Raw genomic sequence first — 19,117 nt, 5'->3', positions numbered from 1 at the left:
GGCAGAGGTCACAGTGAGCCGAGATCATGCCACTGCACTCCAGCCTGGACAACAAGAGCGAAACTCCGTCTCAAAAAAAAAAAAAAAAAAAAAGTGCTTAAAATAGTTTTGAAGGCTGCAGTATCATGAGAAAACAACAGCATGTCTAAGTTTAAAATAAGGATTTTCCCCTCTTTTAACACTTCCTTTAATACAAGGATATTAAAAGAGTTACTAAACCTCTCTGACCCTTAGTTTTCCTCATCATAGTGCCAATTCCTGTGCCTCAGGACTGTGACCACAACCTGAGCTCTAAGTGCTCAGCACAGTGCCTAGCAGGCAGTGACTGCTCTAATTGCTACTCACCCTGCCAAAGATTTGGCAGGCCACAACCTGACCTGACCTCAAGAACACTGCTGCAATGGGCAGAATAACCCTGGTGAGAAACAGGCGGGACCAACCTTTTTGCAAAGATGGGCCCCAGTCTGTCCTGAAGCCCTCAGTCTTTCTCACTGCCTAGGTAACTGATCCAGCAAGTAGGAGAGAGGTCTCTCACGAAGCCCTGCATCTTCCTGGAAATGTTCACTATCATCATAACCTGTGTACTATACCTCTTTTATAGGGGTCCTATTCTGTCCTCTAGTGTCCAACCCCAGTGTTAGGGAGCACAGTGGGAAGCTAGGGAACCCAAACATCAAATGAGCATTTCAAACCATGTGTCCAACACTTTGGGATTCGAAAGCAGGAGCATTACTTGAGGCCAGGAAGTCAAGACCAGCCTGGGTAACACAGCAAGACCCTGCGTCTCTACAAAATTTTTAAAAAAAATATTAGCTAGTAGTCCTAGCTACTCCAGAGGCTGAGGCAAGAAGATTGCTTGGGCCCAAGAGTTCAGGGATGCAATGAACTATGATCACACCACTACACTCCAGCCTGGGCAACAAAGCGAGACCCTGTCTCTCCCCCCAAAAAAAGCATTCCAGTGGGCTCAGAAAAATCAAGTCCATGGGGAGAAAAGATTCAATGCTTCTCTCCACCCAGGAGAAAGTATCAAGGGAGAAGATAAATTTGCCTTTCTCTTGACTGATGATTAACCAAAATAAAGAAGCCTAGTGCCAAAGACGCCCTAGATGCTGCTGCTTTTGCTCTGGAATGCATGTGCAAATTGACCCAATGCCTGAGCACAGTCATAAGATCCCAAGCCTACAAGTGTCAGTCACCTGGCAAATGTCTGCCTAAGTCAGAGTAGGACCTGTGGAGAATGAACAAGTCCTGTAATAAAATCCAATCACAGGGATTAACCTCGGACTTCACACATCTAAGGCCACTCTCTCTCCTTTTTCCAGTGACATCATTACACACAAATATGCTCGATTAACTTTTAGGGAACACACATGCCAATTTCTTTAATTGATTTTATTTTTTTACATAAAAAGTTCAGTAAAAATTGGATAAAGTAAAGTGATTTTAAGCAGTAAATCAATCTTATCAACATAGCACAAGGCTGGCCAAAACCACAAGGCAGCCTGCTTTGGAATATTTACATGATAACAAATTAAACCTTGCAGGAGAACTTAAACTGTCCTTACAAAGTCTTCCTGTGATCCTAGCATGTAGAGGCTAAAAGCAAAACGAAAACCAAACAAAAACCAGGAAAAAACAAATTATTTTCAATATATTCACATATACATTAAAATATAATACAGATCATCAGGGTAAAGGGTTGTGGGTGGGGATGCGCATGGGTCTGTGCGCTGACAGCACCGCCAAGGAGGAGACCCAAGTTTAAGAGTGGAGTCAGGTCTGGCCAGGGTCTTTTCTAAGCCCTTGCACCTCTGATGGCTTCTAACCACATGCCAACAGCTCACAACTAGGTAATCACTTGTAGATGGAGTTCATTTTTGTGGCCTTCGGTTGACATCTTCAGGGTTGAATTCCCCAGGGTGATGTGTCATCAGTAGCACAGTGCTGACAGGGGTGGGGCAGAAAGGCCCACAGGATTTCCTCTCCCTAGAGTCTGTCTTACCTGACCACCCATCCTCCCACCCTGGCCCAACAGTCACTCTAACTCAGTGTCCTCTTTGGGTTTGTAAACAGCCCCAAACTTCTGCATGTACTTCTTAATGTACTCCTTGGTTTTGTGTTTCACATTCTCATTGCACTCCAGGTCCTCAGGATTCTTACAGTACTTCAGCTCCTTATTCATAACACCGTGAGTCAGCTGTCCAGGGCACAGGAAGAGAGACCACAGCCACCAATCAGAGCAGAAACGATTTGAGGGGGAGGATAGGGGTGGTAATCCAGCCTGCTGCTTCAGGGCCCTTCTCACCAAGACAGGAAGTTAATAAGGGGGTAGATGTTGGGGCAGGCTGGTGCTAGGATCACCAGAAAGGATAAACTGAGCTCTGAAAATTTCTTAGATAACTACTGCTCTCATGTAAGGGTGTGCATCCCTCCCCAAACCTTCCCTCCCCATTCCTGGGTCCCCAGTCCTGACATCTGACAAGAAAAAAAGAAAAAAAACTTTCTATGATGAAAAGGGCTTCTTAGAAAGTACACAGTTTGCCCAGAATGTTGCCTGGTGGGCTACCAAAAGCAAGGGGAGTACCTTGCGAGCCAGATGTTTAAAGTCTTCAGTTGTGGTAATTCTTCCCACTTTGCAGTCAGGTTTCCGGTAAGGGTTCAGGCACTGGACGATGAACTGGGACATCTGCAGGCAAAGAAAAGAGAACACATTGCTCAACAGTCCAGAGAGGGCGAGGAGTTGTACTGAGGAAATAACTAGAAAAGGTAGTGAGTAAAGTCAGCCAATCCTTTCTCCTTCAGGTTGGCTGGTTTGGACAGTGGAATACTAGTAAGCCAGTAAGATCTGAAAAAAGGATACGGGCTCAGCCTGAGAGGGAAAGAGCTCCCCTGGATGGACTAAGCAAGGCTTAAAGGAGGCTGGAGGGACTCAAAAGCATGACTTCAATGTCGACTCCTTCAGCAGCCCCAGGTTTCAGCCAATGAATTTTGTGTCCTCGGCATAAAGACAGTAGCTAGGTTCTCTGGGCCCTGGAGGCAAGGCAGGGCACAGCAGGTGTTCCAGAGCTTCTATGAGGCTTAGCAACCCCAGGAACCACAGGAATTTTGTCATTGAAAGGTACTCAGATTCTTTAAGTGGTCATACCACAGCATGTGAAGCAGATCAAGCATGATATGACAGCCAGCAAAGGAAAACCTGGGCAGAATCATTTTCATTCCACCACTTACTATGTCCTCCCTGGGCTGTCTAAGTATGGTCTGTCCTACCCAGGTGCTCCGAAACACTCTAGGAATAGGACCTTCAGAGGTATTTGTGGTGCTAAGATCACCGAGGACAAAGGGAATAAAGAGGCCAGTCACAGCCATTTCATCAGAGAGCACTGTGAACAAGGTCTAACCATGACTAAAATTCAGTGAGCCTTCAGGTGTTCAAAGAACAAGGCTATATCACAAGGGTAGGCACTAAAGAAACAGCTGCTGGTTGAATGAGCTGAAATACCAATATGTTCACAAAGGGATCATAAGAAACTGAACTTTATCCCTGGATAAGCCTTTTAACTCAAGGTTTTTCTGGGGTTTCCTGGCCTCCAAACTCTCTTCCTTCAGTCTATCCCCTCAAACACAGACAGGGATTTCATTACCCCCTGCTTAAAATCCTGCAATGGTTCCTGATAACCCAGAGAGACACAGAGTTCCTACAGGAAGAAGCACAATACCATTCCACCTCATTTTCAACAGCCCTCCCATACCTTGTGCTATAGCCCATCGGGCCACTTACAACTCCCTGGAAGGGAAGATGCTCTCTCTTGCCTCTCTACATTTTGTTGACGTAAGTTAGGTCCCCTGCTGATCCATCTGGCCAACTCCTACCCCTGATTCAAGCACGCTTCCTGACAGCCCAGATTGTGACTCCCAGCCCTAATAGGGCATACTTTTCACACAGCTGCCGTTACTTATTTATAGGTCTGTTTCTTCCAAAACACTACAAGCCCCTTCAATGAATGAAGATTGGAGTTTAGAATCTAGATGCTATGAGGCAGACAAGTTTAGTGTCTTGATGGCTGGTAAGACACACTTCTGGTAGCATAAAGAGGAGCAGTATTCTCCCAAGCCCTGGAAAATTAGGCAGCTACCAAAGGAGGGTCCCAGAACCCTCCTTTCTTTCCCCTAGCAGGGATACATGATTCTTGGTATTAGAATCCATTTAGAGGCCCTGACTCAGGTACAAAGCCTGGAGTCAAATGAGATATTACAGAAACAGAAGTGGACTTTGAGCCAGAAGGCCTGAGTTCAAATCTTTTGTCTAGAACTTGCCTTCTCTGAACCTTGAGTTCTTTCACCTGAATAAAAGGAAAGGCAATCTGTCTTGCCTACCTCAAGGGCTGTTGTGGGGACAAAATGAGTCAATGGGTAAACAGCTGAAATGAATCAATGCTTAACCAGTTGAAAAAGGCCACACCTCTTTCACATAACAACTAAGTCAAATCACAGAGGCAAGAGGAATACCCAAAGACAAGGCAGCCTACCACTACATACAGCTTTCTTTTGCCATAGATGCTACAGAAGGCCAACAGTCAAACAAGTAAGTGTGGTCTGAGACTTGGCTCCTGTCAAGCCAAGAAAAGATGGCTCAGGAGTTTTCAGTGGGAAAAGCAGCACTTCAGCAAGGCACACACATGCAAGGAACACCTTGTGTTCCTGCCTATCTTGGGGCAAGAGATATTCGACATACTTAGGACAAGAAAGGAAAGGGTTCAGATTTAAGCCTGAGGTGCTTAGTGCTTACATCCACCAAACCTTACCTCTTTTCTGAATACTTCTTTGCTTTTCTTTGCTAGTTCACTGGAGGTGTCTGCTTCTGCTGTCTTGGGCTTTTTCGAGGTCTAAAAACGGAAGAGAAAACACAGCAGTGCTGGTATGAGAAGTCAGTTTAGTGACGCCCTACTGTCCCAGAACCCTCCTTTCTTTCCCCTGCAGGGATACATGATTCTTGGTATTAGAATCCATTTAGAGGCCCTGACTCAGGTACAAAGCCTGGAGTCAACCTGGCTATTATGTTTCAAATTCTGTTATATGGTTTGGTTCTCCTTCTTATAAGTTCCAATTCTCTACCCTAAGTCAAAGCTACAACTTTGATATAGCCACACATTTCAGAGTCACTCATGTCCCTGTTCTGGGTTCAGCTCCCTGAACTATCAAGCGAGGCCTGCACAAAACAAGCTCCATCTCTCCCACCTCTGACATTCTAGGATTCCAGGACAGAGGCAAAACACTCTGTTTTGAAGACTCTTAAATACTCATCACCTTTCCTCCAAAGGTGAAGTTGGCTAGACTGTAGAAGACAGTCTCAGGATGCAAGAGAGGCTCCTTGGAGGTTGGTACCTTCAGTTTAGGAACAGAAAGATTAAGGAAGTATCACAATATTAGGGGGCAGGTGATGAGGGTCATCAAAGCCAGTGAACAGATAAGTAGACGATGACACAGAAGATACTCTGTGTCCCCAGCTGGCAAGATAATGACAAACCCAGGAACATTCCTTCCAGCACTGCTAGAGGGAGGCTTCCAACTTCCCTCTAGGTACTGCACCAGAAGGTGATGAGTTGGAAGCTCTGCTATTCAGAGTACCTGTCATGCAGGCCATCTCCCCAAACCTTTGCCCACCACTAGCCATCAGGCCCCTTCCCAGTAAATGTGCTTTTCCATTGAAAATAATAATTATGAGCATTCCCCTCCAAATATAAGTTACTTCATAATGGATCTAGAAGCTGGAGTTGATATTATAGGTACTACATGCTTTTGTGTTAGGGGCACAGGGCAGAATAATTTTCCTGCTCCCCACCCATCTCCTGGTTCTGTTTCTTCCATTTCCATAAACAATATGAAGGCTCTGGTTCTAAATCAGCTGGACTAGCTCCAGAGAAAGGTGGCACTCCCTTGGCTTTAGATTGTTACATATCAGCTTTCTCTGCTGTGTCATAAAAGCTGTACGTATTTTACATTTTTCTAATTTCTTCATGTAGCTGTATGGGGAGATTAGGGGGCAGAGTAAAAAGAACATAAAGATCCAATTTGTCTTTTTAAGAAAACAAAATTAAGCAAAAATAATACTATTCATATAAGTTAAGTCTATTTTCAAGTGTTTTGCTTTGGGATTTTATTTTATTTTTCCCAGTTGTACAGGGTATGAGTATGCTCCACAGTAAAACCTCAGGTAGTAAGGGATCAAGAATTATTTGAGTAAGTCAAGAAAACTTTAACACATCCCCAGCTGTTCTCTTGTAGCTCTCAAAGGTGAGCAGCAACAGAAATGAGTACAGAAAGCCCCTGCAGGTCTGACAGCTATCTCAAAGATCTGGGTCTTATGGAAGAGACCAGGCTCTAAGTGAGGGTACTACGTAAATAGAAATGTCTTGTTTCACTCTGGATAGGGTATGCATTCACAAAGCTAAATGAACCCAAAGCACTGTTAATAGATTTATAATTTAATCCCTGACTTGGTGAGGTTGGCAGTGGGGTGGCCTTTAAAAACACAGTTATAGAATACAATCCACTGAGCTCTGCCTAGGAGCTATCTTGGTCCTCCTGAGTGCCGAGCAATTGGGATCGAGAAAGGAAATAAAATGAGGGGTCTCCAGACTTACATCATGGAAATCATGAACCAAAATGAAATACTCTTGAGAGTACTGAAATTCACGAAACCCTCTCTTCATGGTCTGTGGTTTGCAAATGGCACGGGAAATAATTTCAGAAACTGACTAACATTTACTCAAATCCAAGGCCAAGCAAAGTAACCAGAGTCAGAGTTGAGGATAGCACTTGTTATTGACATCAACAACCTTAGGACCCCTCACTCCAAAAAAGTCTCATTTAATCGCTTCTCGGCCTTTTGGCTAAGATCAAGTGTAAAAAAGTCCCATTTAAAAATTTAGCAGGTAAGGCTGGGCGCGGTGGCTCACGCGGTCAAGAGATCAAGACTATCCTGGCCAAAATGGTGAAACCCTGTCTCTACTGAAAATACAAAAATTAGCTGGGCGTGGTGGCGTGTGCCTGTAGTTGCAGCTACTTAGGAGGCTGAGGCAGGAGAATCGCTTGAATCTGGGAGGTGGAGGTTGCAGTGAGCCGAGATTGCGCCACTGCACTCCAGCCTGGGAGACAGAGCAACACTGTCTCCAAAAAAAGAAAAAAAAATTAGCAGGTGGGGCGCAGTGACTCATGCCTGTAATCCCAGCACTTTGGGAGGCCAAGATGGGGAGATCGCTTGAGCCCAGGAATTCAAGACCAGCGTCTCTATAAAAAAATTTAAAAATTAGCTGGGCATGGTGGCTGTGCCCATGGTCCCAGTTACCTAGGAGGCTGAGGTTGGAGAATTGCGTCAGCCTAGGAGGTTGAGGCTGCAGTGAGCTGTGATCATGCTACTGCACTCCAGCCTGGGCAACAAAGCAAAATGCTGTCTCCAAAAAGAAAAAAAGCACTTTTAAGGAAACCACCAGAGAACAGGGTGGGGGCTTTGATACATAAAAAAGCAAAGTGCTTCCAGATCCTCAGCAATAAACAATAATCAGTTTGCCTTTTCTCTATTTTGGCTTATACAGAGTATCAGTCAATTAAAGATTCTGGTGGAAATCTATGTGAGGCAGTGGACAGTTAGGAGTACACAATGAAATGAGCAAAGGGCCTGGCAGAAAGCCAGCGCTTACTGCCTTTAGAAGATGACCCTGCTGTCAGCCTTCATCTGTGGCACATCTGGATTCCTAGGAAATCTGTTCTGATTATGACAAGGCAGGCCTGAGTACCTTTATATTACCCAAGGTGAAGCTTGAGCCCTTCTGGATTAGTTGGCAATGGCCTTAAGCTTATTGGGCAGTTCTGGTAACCAACCACACACAGGCTGTGTAACACAACAGAATCATCCTTTATTATAAATATTGACATGACTATGTCACAATGACTTGGAACCAAGAGGGTATGGCTTGAGTTACAGAAATGAGTCCTGACAAAGGCAGAGCAGGACATACTCAGCTAATGCTTCTCTCTCCCTGTATTTAATTACTGTTTAGAGGGCCAGGCACAGTGGCTCATGCCTGTAATCCTAGCACTTTGGGAGGCTGAGGCGGGTGGATCATAAGGTCAGGAGTTCAAGACCAGCCTGACCAAGATGGTGAAACCCCATCTCTACTAAAAAATACAAAAATTAGCCAGGTGTGGTGGTGGGCACCTGTAATCCCAGCTACTCAGGAGGCTGAGGCAGGAGAATCGCTTTAACCTGGGAGGTGGAGTCTGTAGTGAGCCGAGATCATGCTACTGCACTCCAGCCTAGGTGACAGAGCCATACTCCGTTTCAAAAAAAAAAAAAAAAAAAAAAAAATCTGTTTAGAACATAAATCGTAAATCATCCACTGAGGAACTACATCTTTTGTGGCAGCAAGAATCCAGAAGCAGGAGAAGAAGCTGAGTCATCATAAACACTATACACACAATTCAACCTAAGCTCTGCAGCACATGAACCTGTGCATGTTAATTTTTAAAAGGTTAAGATCTTTGAAAATAGTAAAAACTTAGTACAATTGGTGTTCTGCATCCATAGGCCAGCCATAGATAGAAAATATTTTAAAAATACAATAAAAATAATACAAACAAGAACCAATTATAAAAAACCCCAATGCTGTATAACCACTATTTACATAGCATTTACATTGTATTGGGTATTATACGCAACACAGAGGTGATTTACAGCATATGGGAGGACGTGCGTAGGTGACATACAAACACTATGCCCTTTTATAAGGGACTTGAGCATCCTTAGACTTTGGCATCCATGATGGGATGTCTTGAAATCAATCCCCTATGGATACAGTGTGACAACTGTAATATGTCTCAAGGTATTCTTCTTTTGGTTGATTTTACTTGGGATCCTTTAGGCTTCATGAATCTGGATGCCTATGTCCCTCTCTCAAGACAGGAAATTTTCAACATTATTTACTTCTTAAACAAATTTTATATAGGCTAGACGTGGTGGCTCAGGCCTATAATCCCAGCACTTTGGGAGGCCGAGGCAACCAGATCACTTGAGGTCAGGAGTTCAAGATCAGCCTGGCCAAAAAAGCAAAACCCCATCTCTACTAAAAATACAAAAGGGCCAGGCGTGATGACTCAAGCCTGTAATCCCAGCACTTTAGGAGGCTGAGGTGCACGGATCATGAGGTCAGAAGACCAAGACCAGCCTGGCTAACACGGTGAAACCCTGTCTCTAATAAAAATACGAAAAATTAGCCAGGTATGGTGGCGGGCGCCTGTAATCCCAGCTACTTGGGAGGCTGAGGCAGCAGAATTGCTTGAACCTGGGAGGCAGAGGTTGCAGTGAGCCGAGATCGTGCCATGGCACTCCAGCCTGGGTGACAGAGTGAAACTCCTTCTCAAAAAAACAAACAAACAAATTAGCTGGGCCTGGTGGTGCATGCCTGTAATCCCAGCTAACTGGGAGGCTGAGGCATGCGAATTGCTTGAACCTAGGAGGCAAAGGTTGCATTGAGACGAGATCACACCACTGCACTCCAGCCTGGGCGACAGAGCAAGACCCTGTTTGAAAAATACATTGGCTCTTGATGCCACTTCTCTGCAACTCCCTCAATGCAACAAATACTCTAAAACTACTATTTTAACGTAACATAGTTAGAGGAGATCTACTATACCTTATGACTGTTAAGTAAAAGCCAGGAGGCAGCAGTAAATAAACTGCTGCCTCAATTGTGCAAGTAGTAATAATTCAGGTCAGAGGTGCTCAAAGGGAAGATTTGATTTTACACTTTACACTTACCACCACTTTACACTTATCTTGATGGTGAGTACAAGATAATGAAGGGAACAACAATGGACAGAAAAGAGAAAAGGAACAGTCTCACAATGTTTAGTCTCATTTTGAGATAGAGCGAGGAGACTCCATCTCAAAAAAAAAAAAACAAAAACAAAAACAAAAAAACTGGATTAGTGCCTGGGCTAGGAAGTAACTGCAAATGGGTATGAGAGGTCTTACTGGGAGGAGGAAAATGTTCTAAAACCAGATTATGGTAATGGCTGCATAATTTGGTAAATTTACTAAAAGCTATTAAATTGTAAGTCTAAAGCAAGTAGATTTTATACTAGGTTTATTATGCCAATATTGCTGCTGGTGGTTTTTTTTTTTTTTTTTTTTTTTTTTTTTGAGACAGTCTCACTCTTGTTGCCCAGGCTGGAGTGCAATGGCATGATCTTGGCTCACTGCAACCTCTGCCTCCCTGGTTCATGTCATTCTCCTGCCTCAGCTTTCCAAGTACCTGGAACTACAGGCACCCACCACCATGCCCAGATAATTTTTTGCATTTTTTTTTTTAGTAGAGTCAGGGCTTCACCATGTTAGCCAGGATGCTTTTTTAAAAAAAAAAAAAAAAAAAAAAAAGCTTGTCCAGACTTGTGCTTCTGGTCATGACAGATTAACTGTTAAATGAATTAGCCCTCTCAGAGTTAAAAACTGGAAAACTAGACAAAATACATGAAAAAGGCAGTCTGCACACACTAGACATTAAGCAGCACTAAACTATGATCCTGAGACAAGGGACAAAATGAGGTAAGCTAACAATTCACAGAGCTCACAGAAGGCTGGGAAACAAGTGAGCTTCCACCAGCTAAAGTGAAGAGATCTCCATTAGATAACCTGTGGCATTCAATGGAGATCTCAGACAGGCAATGACTTAGGAGATACCCTACAGAAAAAATTACTCTTCACTCAACCCAACAAAGATTAAGAACAGCCTTTAAAAAATGAAGGTGATCCACAAGTAACTTGACTATCAGAACAAAGTTCAACATTCTTTAATGGAAAGTAACAAAATTTTGAAACTCAACAACGTAACAGTCACAATGTCCAGTGTTCAACTGAAAATAGCAGGCGATTATTAAAAAGCTATTATAAATCTTCACAGTTATGAAAGAAAACATGAACACAGTGAAGAAATTAAAACTACTGGGCCAAAGGGACAGAGAAGCACAGGTGGCACCATGTTCCTGACTGCCCTCCCCAACCACAGCACCATTCCTGGTGGCAGTAGATTGGTCATCTGGAGAACCACTACTAGCTGAGCATGCCCTACCTGACCATGGGGCAGGAGTATGGCCACACTGTAGTGCACAGGGCAGAGGCCTTTGGGGCCATGAAGACAGCCAACACTTCCAAGTTTCCCTCACATAGATTTGTTGTAGACCGGCTCGACCATCTCAGTGTCACCAAGAAATGGTTCTAACCCTGAGCTATCAAACTCCCCCAAACTTTTATTTGTATTTTTTTTTTTGGAGACAATGTCTCACTCTGTCACCAGGTTGGAGTGCAGTGGCATGATCTTGGCTCACTGTAGCCTCGACCTCTGGGGCTTGGGTGATTCTCCCACCTCAGCCCCCGAAACAGCTGGGACTACACGTGTGCACCAAAATGCCTGGCTAATTTTTTAAAAAAATTTTATAATGGTTTTGCTTTGGCATCCCAAGGTGTTAGGATTATGCAGGTGTGAGCCACTGTGTCCAGCTACCCTTCAATCTTGTAGATCACAGGGCTGCCCCTGTCTTTATCTGGTCGTGGAACTAAAACTGTAGCTTCTTTTTTTTTTTTTTGAGACGGAGTCTCGCTCTGTTGCCCAGGCTGGAGTGCAGTGGCACAATCTCGGCTCACTGCAAACTCCGCCTCCTGGGTTTACACCATTCTCCTGCCTCAGCCTCCCGAGTAGCTGGGACTAAAGGCGCCCGCCACCTCGCCCGGCTAATTTTTTGTATTTTTTAGTAGAGACGGGGTTTCACCGTGTTAGCCAGGATGGTCTCGATCTCCTGACCTCGTGATCCGCCCGTCTCGGCCTCCCAAAGTGCTGGGATTACAGGCTTCAGCCACCGCGCCCGGCCTAAAACTGTAGCTTCTATAAAAATGTAAGCCTTTGGACCAGAAACTTATTAAAACATACAAATATAAAACAAAACAAAATAAAAAATAAAATACAAATATGAGTATTACCTGGGACCCTAACCACTCTAATACTTAAAAATATAATCACTGTCCTATTGTGTTTCTTGTCTCTTTAACCTGACAGGAAGATACCAGGGATTTCCTGGGGAACACATGGTATAAAATGTATTTTGAAAAAAGCTACAATAAAGCTACAAATTATGATTTGGAGGTACCTGCTTAAGTATGAGATACTTGATAGGGGCTTTATTATGCAAAGTTAGTTTGCTTAACTGCCTACACTTAAATGCAGTTTTTCAGTTAAACATATTCCTAAAAATAACATTTTATTCTGGGACTTGACTACAAAAAGGGGACATTTAAATGAAGTAAAAATGGCCGGACACGATGGCACACGCCTGTAATCCCAGCACTTTGGGAAGCCCAGATGGGCAGATCACTTGAGGTCAGGAGTTTGAGACTAGCCTGGCCAACAGGGCAAAGCCCCATAAAAATACAAAAATTAGCTGGGCTTGGTAGCAGGCGCCTGTAATCCCAGCTACTCGGGAGGCTGAGGCAGGAGAATCGCTTAAACCTGGGAAGCGGAGGTTGCAGTGAGCCGAGATCGCACCACTGAACTCCAGCCTGGGCAACACAGTGAGACCTTGTCTCGAAAAAAAATAAAATAAAATGAAAAATACAATGAAGTGAGAGTACTGTTAAAAATAAAACAGTAATTAAAACTATTAAAAATAAGCAAATTAAAATTTGAGAGCAGAAAAATATAACTGAAATTTTAACATGAATCAATGGATGAGCTTAGCTAATTCAATACAGCAGAAGGTAAATCAGTGAACTTTAAAAAGAGGGCAACAGAAACCATGCAAACTGAAGCATAGGGAGAAAAGAGCTGAAAAAAGTTTGACAGAGATGTGGTGCTCTGTGAAACAGTATCAAGTGGTTTAATAACATGTATATAATTGGAGTCCCAGGAAAAGGGACAATGGTATAAAAAGATATATTTGAAAAAATTTCCATATTTGATGAAAACTACCAATCATGGATCTAAAATGTACAAGAATCAAAGCAGATTAAACACAAAGAAAACAAAATCAAAGTATATCATAAACCACTAAAAACTGTTTATAGGCCAGGCACAGTGGCTCACGCCTGTAATCCCAGCATTTTGGGAGGCTGAGGCGGGCGGATCACAAGGTCAGGAGATCGAGACCATCCTGGCTAACATGGTGAAACCCCGTCTCTACTAAAAATACATAAAATTAGCCAGGCGCGGTGGCGGGCGCCTGTAGTCCCAGCTACTCGGGAGGCTGAGGCAGGAGAATGGCATGGGCCCTGGAGACGGAGCTTGCAGTGAGCCAAGATCGCACCACTGCACTCCAGCCTGGGCGACAGAGCAAGACTCCGTCTCAAAAAAAAAAAAAAAAAAAACTGTTTATAAAAGACAAAATCAAGATATATGGGGGAAAAAGATAATTATATTTTTATTATAAACTATTATTAAAAAATGGAAACATCTTTTAAGTGTTGAAAGGAAAAAAATATAAATTTAGAATTCCATATCCAGTGAAAGTATCTGTCATAATAAACCTGCACATGGATGTTTTTAATAGCTTTATTTATAATTGCCAAAAGTTGGAAACAACCAAGATGTCCTTCAGTAAGTGAATGATAAATAAACTGTGGTACACTCAGACATTCAGTGCTAAAAGGAAATGAGCTATCAGGCCATGAAAAGACATGGTAGAAGCCTCAATGCATATTGCTAAGTGAATGAAGCCAATCTGAAAAGGCTGCCTGCTGTAGCTAACTACTGGAAAAAGCAAAACTATGAAGACCATAAAGAGATCAGTGGCTGCCAGGAACCGGGAAAGAGAGAGGAGAGAAGGCATGATGAATAAGAGGTGGTTCAAAAGGTTTTTAGGGCAGTGAAACTATTCTGTATGTTACTATGATGCTATATAGATGACACAATACCTTTGTTAAAACTCACAAATGTACAATACCAAGAATGAATCCTAATGTAAATTACGGACTTTGGGTGGTAATAATGTGTCATAGTAGATTCATCAATTGTAACAAATGTACCACTCTAGCACTTTGATGTTGACAGAAAGGGAAGCTTGTGCATGTGTAGTGGCAGGGGGTATATGGAAACTCTCCGTACTTCCTGTTCAATTTTGCTATGCCAAAATAGAACTAAAATTGCTTCAAAAATAAAGACTATGGCCGGGCACGATGGCTCACGCCTGTAATCCTAGCACTGGGAGGCCAAGGCGGGCAGATCACGAGGTCAGGAGATCGAGACCATCCTGGCTAACACAGTGAAACCCCGTCTCTACTAAACAATATAAAAAATTAGCCAGGTGTAGTGGCGGGCGCCAGTAGTCCCAGCTACTTGGAAGGCTGAGGCAGGAGAATGGCATGAACCCGGGAGGCGGAGCTTGCGGTGAGCCGAGATCATGCCACTGCACTCCAGCCTGGGCGACAGAGCAAGACTCCATCTCAAAAAAAAAAACCAAAAAACAAAAAAAACCACTACTTTTTAAAAAGTGGTAGACAAAAGCTGACAAAATGCATCAACAGTAGATCTGAAATACTAGAAATGTTAAAGGAAATTCTTTAGGTTAAAGGAAAATGATTCCAGATGGAAATTCAAACCTACATGAGAGAATGAAGAGTGCTGGAAATGGTAAATATGTGGGTAAATACAGGACTTAATGGTAGATTGTGATAAGATAAATATGCATACTGTAAACCTTACAATACTGTTTTTCAAATGTGTAGGTCTCAAGATCCCTTTATACTTTTAAAACACTGAGGACTGCAAAGAGCTTTTATTCATATGGGTTATAGCTATCAAAATTTTTCGTATTAGAAATTAAGTTAAACTGAGAAAAAATTAAGCATTATTTTAAAATAACATTAGCAAATCTATTATATAACAATAATATAATTTTTTGTGAAAAATAACTGCTTTCCAAAACTAAAGCAATTCAGTTAAGAGTGGCAGTTTTACATTTTGGAAATCGCTTTTAACGTCTCACTTAGAATATAGCTGAAGTCTCACTGCCTTCTGTATTCAAATATGTCATGTGCCCCCTGGAAAATTCCATGGCATATTTGTGAATGTACCAAATGTGACAGAGGAACGTAACGTTTTCATATTATTATTAAAACAGCTTTAACCTTGTGGCTCCCTTGAAAGGGTCTTAGGCACCCTAGAGGTCCCCATACCAAACATTTTGAGAACCACTGTCTTAACCACCAAGAAGTAAAGCAGGCCAGGTGTGGTGGCTCACACCTGTAATCTCAGCACTTTGGGAGGCCACAGCAGGAAAATTGCTTGACACCAGAAGTTTGAGACCAGCCTGGTCATCAACACCACAAGACCCTGCCTCTACAAAAATGTACAAAAATTAGCTACTTGGGTGGCTAAGACGGGAGGATCATGTGGGCCTGGGAGGTGGAGACTACAGTGAGCCCTGATGGTGCCACTGCACTCCAGCCTGGGAAACAGAGTGAGACCATGGCTCAAAAAAATAAAAAATAAAATAAAGAGGTATGGCTAAGTCAGTAGGAAAAAAACAAAACAAAAACAAAAACACTGAATACTGAAATAAATTCTAAATCAACCCAAAAGAAAGCAAAGACAAATAAAAATTTAAAAACAAATAATAAGGCTGGGCACTTTGGGAGGCTAAGGCAGGTGGATCGCCTGAGGTCAGGAGTTTGAGACCAGCCTGGCTAACATGAAACCCAGTCTCTACTAAAAATACAAAAATTAGCCGGGCATGGTGGCGGGTGCCTGTAATCCCAGCTACTCAGGAGGCTGAGGCAGGAAAATTGCTTGAACCCAGGAGGCAGAGATTGCAGTGAGCCAAGATCATGCCACTGCACTCCAGCCCGGGTGACAGAGCAAGACTCTGTCTCCAAAAATAAATAAATAAATAAAAATAACAAGAGGGTGGATCTTAAGTCCAAACCTACTGATATGTTTAACACACCAATTAAAAGGCAGAGGACTGTCAGAGTCATGAGTAGCAAAAAGGTGTTATAAAATAACCATCCTGGCCAGGCAGGGTGGCTCACACCTGTAATCCCAGCACTTTGGGAGGCCAAGACGAGTGGATCACCTGAAGTCAGGAGTTCCAAACCAGCCTGGCCAACATGGTGAAACACCGTCTCTACTCCAAATACAAAAATCAGCCAGGTGTGGGGGCAGGTGCCTGTAATCCCAGCTACTCAGCAGGCTGAGGCATGAGAATCGTTTGAACCTGGGAGGCGGAGGTTGCAATGAGCTGAGATTGCACCACTGCACTCCAACCTGGGTGACAGAATGAGACTGTCTCAGAGAGGGGGAAAAAAAAAAGCCATCCTTAAAGACTGAATTGCTTTGCGCAAGTACTTGTCAATTCCTTTATTTACAGTATCATTTCTGAATTTTAGGGCCTACAGACATAAGCCTCGAGATAAATTTTACTAAAAAAAATTCAAAGGTTTCCCACCAAAGGTTCATATTCTTTTACATTTTCAAATTCCCAAGGTCTATCCCCAACAATGCCCTTCCAACCTCATGCTGGATTACAAGTTTTATGATGCCTATGTTCCTCCTACAAGTAAACAGAGCTATTCCCCAAACATATCCCAAATATTCCCCTCCTTCCCTGCCTTTGCTCCAGCTGTCCTTTTAGCCTATCTTTGCTTACTGAAAAATTCCTCATCCTTTAAAGCTCAAATGCTTTAAAGGACTTTCTCACAAAGTCCTCATAACTTCCTCTGGTTGAGTTACTTCTATGTTCCCAGGATGAAAAAGCAAGACAGAGCTATAAGCAACCACTTGTACCATGCTGAGGAGGCAGGTGGTGCAGGACTGCCAGTGTAGGCAGGGACAGACTTGAAGGAGAAGTAATCTAGAAAGAGGCTGGTCTGAAGTCTAGGGGAATGTGCGTATCTCCTAAGAACTCAGCTCTTGGGTATACAGAAATTAATCTGATTGATTCTATATGTGAATTTCTGACTGAAAACCAAGACCAAATCTTAACACTTGCACTCAAGTAACTAAAGTTATAAGCCCTGTCGTGGTTTGATCATATTCTCTCTTTTTATTTTTTTTGAGACAGAGTCTTGTTCATGTTGCCCAGGTTGGAATGCAGTGGTGCAATCTCGGCTCACTGCAACCCCTGTCTCTGGGGTTCAAGCGATTCTCTTGCCTCAGCCTTTCAAGCAGCTGGGATTACTATGCACTCAGGCATGTGCCACCATGCCCAGCTAATTTTTCTATTTTTAGTAGAGACAGGGTTTCACCACGTGGGCCAGGCTGGTCTCAAACTCCTGACCTCAGGTGATCCACCCGCCTGGGCCTCCCAAAGTGCTGGGAATGCAGGCGTGAGCCACAAGGTTTCACCATGTTGGCTAGGCTAGTCTTGAACTCCTGGGCTCAAGTGATCGGGCCACCTTGGCCTCCCAAAGTGAGCTGCCGTGCCTAGCCTATGATGATTCTTTTTGGGAGAAAAGATCTCTACCTTTATTTGTTCACAACAGGAAATACATTTGGCAGCTTAATTCTTTGTACACTCTCATTATTATTATTTGAATCCCAGGAGGGATTTACGTATACATACAATGGCAGAAAAGAATAAAAGGGCCTCTCCAATCTTCTCTAACAACTGAGTGAAGCTGACACCTTTGAATCTCCATTAGAAGTGCTACTCTATAACCCCCCGAGGCAGTTAAGAGCTAGTATTAGGAGGAATGTTTTCTCTTTATAATCTCCCGTTCCCTTTCATTTTTATACATGTACCTCCCCCCAACAAACATGAACATATCAATATATCAGAATTAATTGTGAATTAAGTGTTAGATTTAGTTTAGTGCTCTTTTCCTTCCTAGGATAGACTGTATTTTCTTTTGCAGGCCTCTAAAGTCCTTGTTTGTTGTCTCTACAAAAATTTTTAAAAATTAGCCAGGCATGGTGGAACGTACCTATAGTCCTGGCTACTCAGGAGGCTGAGACAAAAGAATTACTTGAGCCCGGGAGTTCGAGGTTACAGTAAGCTATGCTTGTACCACTGTACTCCAGCCTGGGCTACAGAGTGAGGGAGACCCTGCCTCTAAAAACAAATCAAAGCAAACCAAACGACAAAATAAATAAATCCCTCAGTTTACCACTTAACCACATAATACTGTACATTTTCAAACCTTACCTTCCTATGACCCCTGGGAGCAATAACCTTGCCTTATACTGCTTTTGTATCTCCAGGTCTGGGCATGGCATTTGTGTGGAATAGGAACTCAAATGTCTGATAAATAACCAAAATGTAAAAGAGTGAGATTAAGTTCAGATCTGTGTGATTTAAAATGTGTATTTAGAGATCCAAAGTTCCAAGCTAGTGGATTATAATTCAGGCATTGCCTTTTGGATATAATACTTCCAACAGCCTACTCCCCAGGCACACATGCACCTACGGTTAACAGAGGAGTAAAGATCAAACATAACCTGACAAATACACTCACTCTGGGTGGTTGGATATAGTAAAGTTTTATGATAATACTTCTCTTACAGTCGATCACAAACAATACTGCCAATTATTTAGACTTGAATGTGTAATTACCTTGGGACCTTGTATCACTTCAGATTCTGATCTACCAGGTCTGGGAAAGGGAGTGAGAGTCTGTGTTTTTAACAGGTGGTGCCTGGTGCCATTGGGTGCTGAGTAGACCTAACTATTACACTAAGCTCATTGTGAAGGTTCCAGCTCTAGAGTCAACCCCTCCAGTCCATCTCCAGCAGACAGCCTTGTAAAAGGCAAATGTCACTGCTCAAATCACTTTAAAGGTTTCCCTTTCTCACCAGCTAGCCAGAGAATGAAGGTCTAATTATGTAGCATGGCACATAAGCTGCCCTTTTACTTGGCTCCTACTTCATGCTTGGCTAGTTTGACGACCTGGATTTCCTAATACAGGTCTTCATATAAGAAAGGCAATTCCTTGAGCATTAAATAAGCAGCAGTGAACTTCATGCCCATTCCTCATTTGTTCTGAAAGGCCATAATTTAATAAGCATATACTAGACCAAAAGACTGCATCGAGATTAATAGTTATGGTGCCATGAACTTGGGCTTACAAGAAGGGTAA

The 19,117-nt window shown here is 42.9% G+C and overlaps 1 protein-coding gene across 4 annotated transcripts in view; it reads right to left on the bottom strand.

The window, feature by feature from the left end:
• Positions 1-1,376: 1,376 nt before the first annotated feature.
• The window catches only part of SETD2 (SET domain containing 2, histone lysine methyltransferase), a 151,611-nt gene continuing 133,870 nt past the window's right edge, over positions 1,377-19,117 (bottom strand). For all 4 annotated transcript variants that reach the window (XR_002735540.2, XM_026454859.2, XM_026454860.2 and 1 more), the window contains 3 exons: positions 4,806-4,886; positions 2,588-2,689; positions 1,377-2,200 (listed from right to left, as the gene is read on the bottom strand). Coding sequence is in view for 3 of the 4 variants with exons in the window: in XM_026454859.2 (XP_026310644.1) it covers positions 2,039-2,200; positions 2,588-2,689; positions 4,806-4,886 (345 nt within the window). In the remaining variant the exon portion in view is untranslated. The remainder of the gene's footprint in view (positions 2,201-2,587; positions 2,690-4,805; positions 4,887-19,117) is intronic.

This window comes from Piliocolobus tephrosceles, chromosome 2 (genome assembly GCF_002776525.5).
Source record: "Piliocolobus tephrosceles isolate RC106 chromosome 2, ASM277652v3, whole genome shotgun sequence".
Lineage (NCBI taxonomy): Eukaryota > Metazoa > Chordata > Mammalia > Primates > Cercopithecidae > Piliocolobus > Piliocolobus tephrosceles.
The sequence above is the reverse complement of the archived record's forward strand: the minus strand, read 5'-3'. Positions and strand labels throughout refer to the sequence as shown.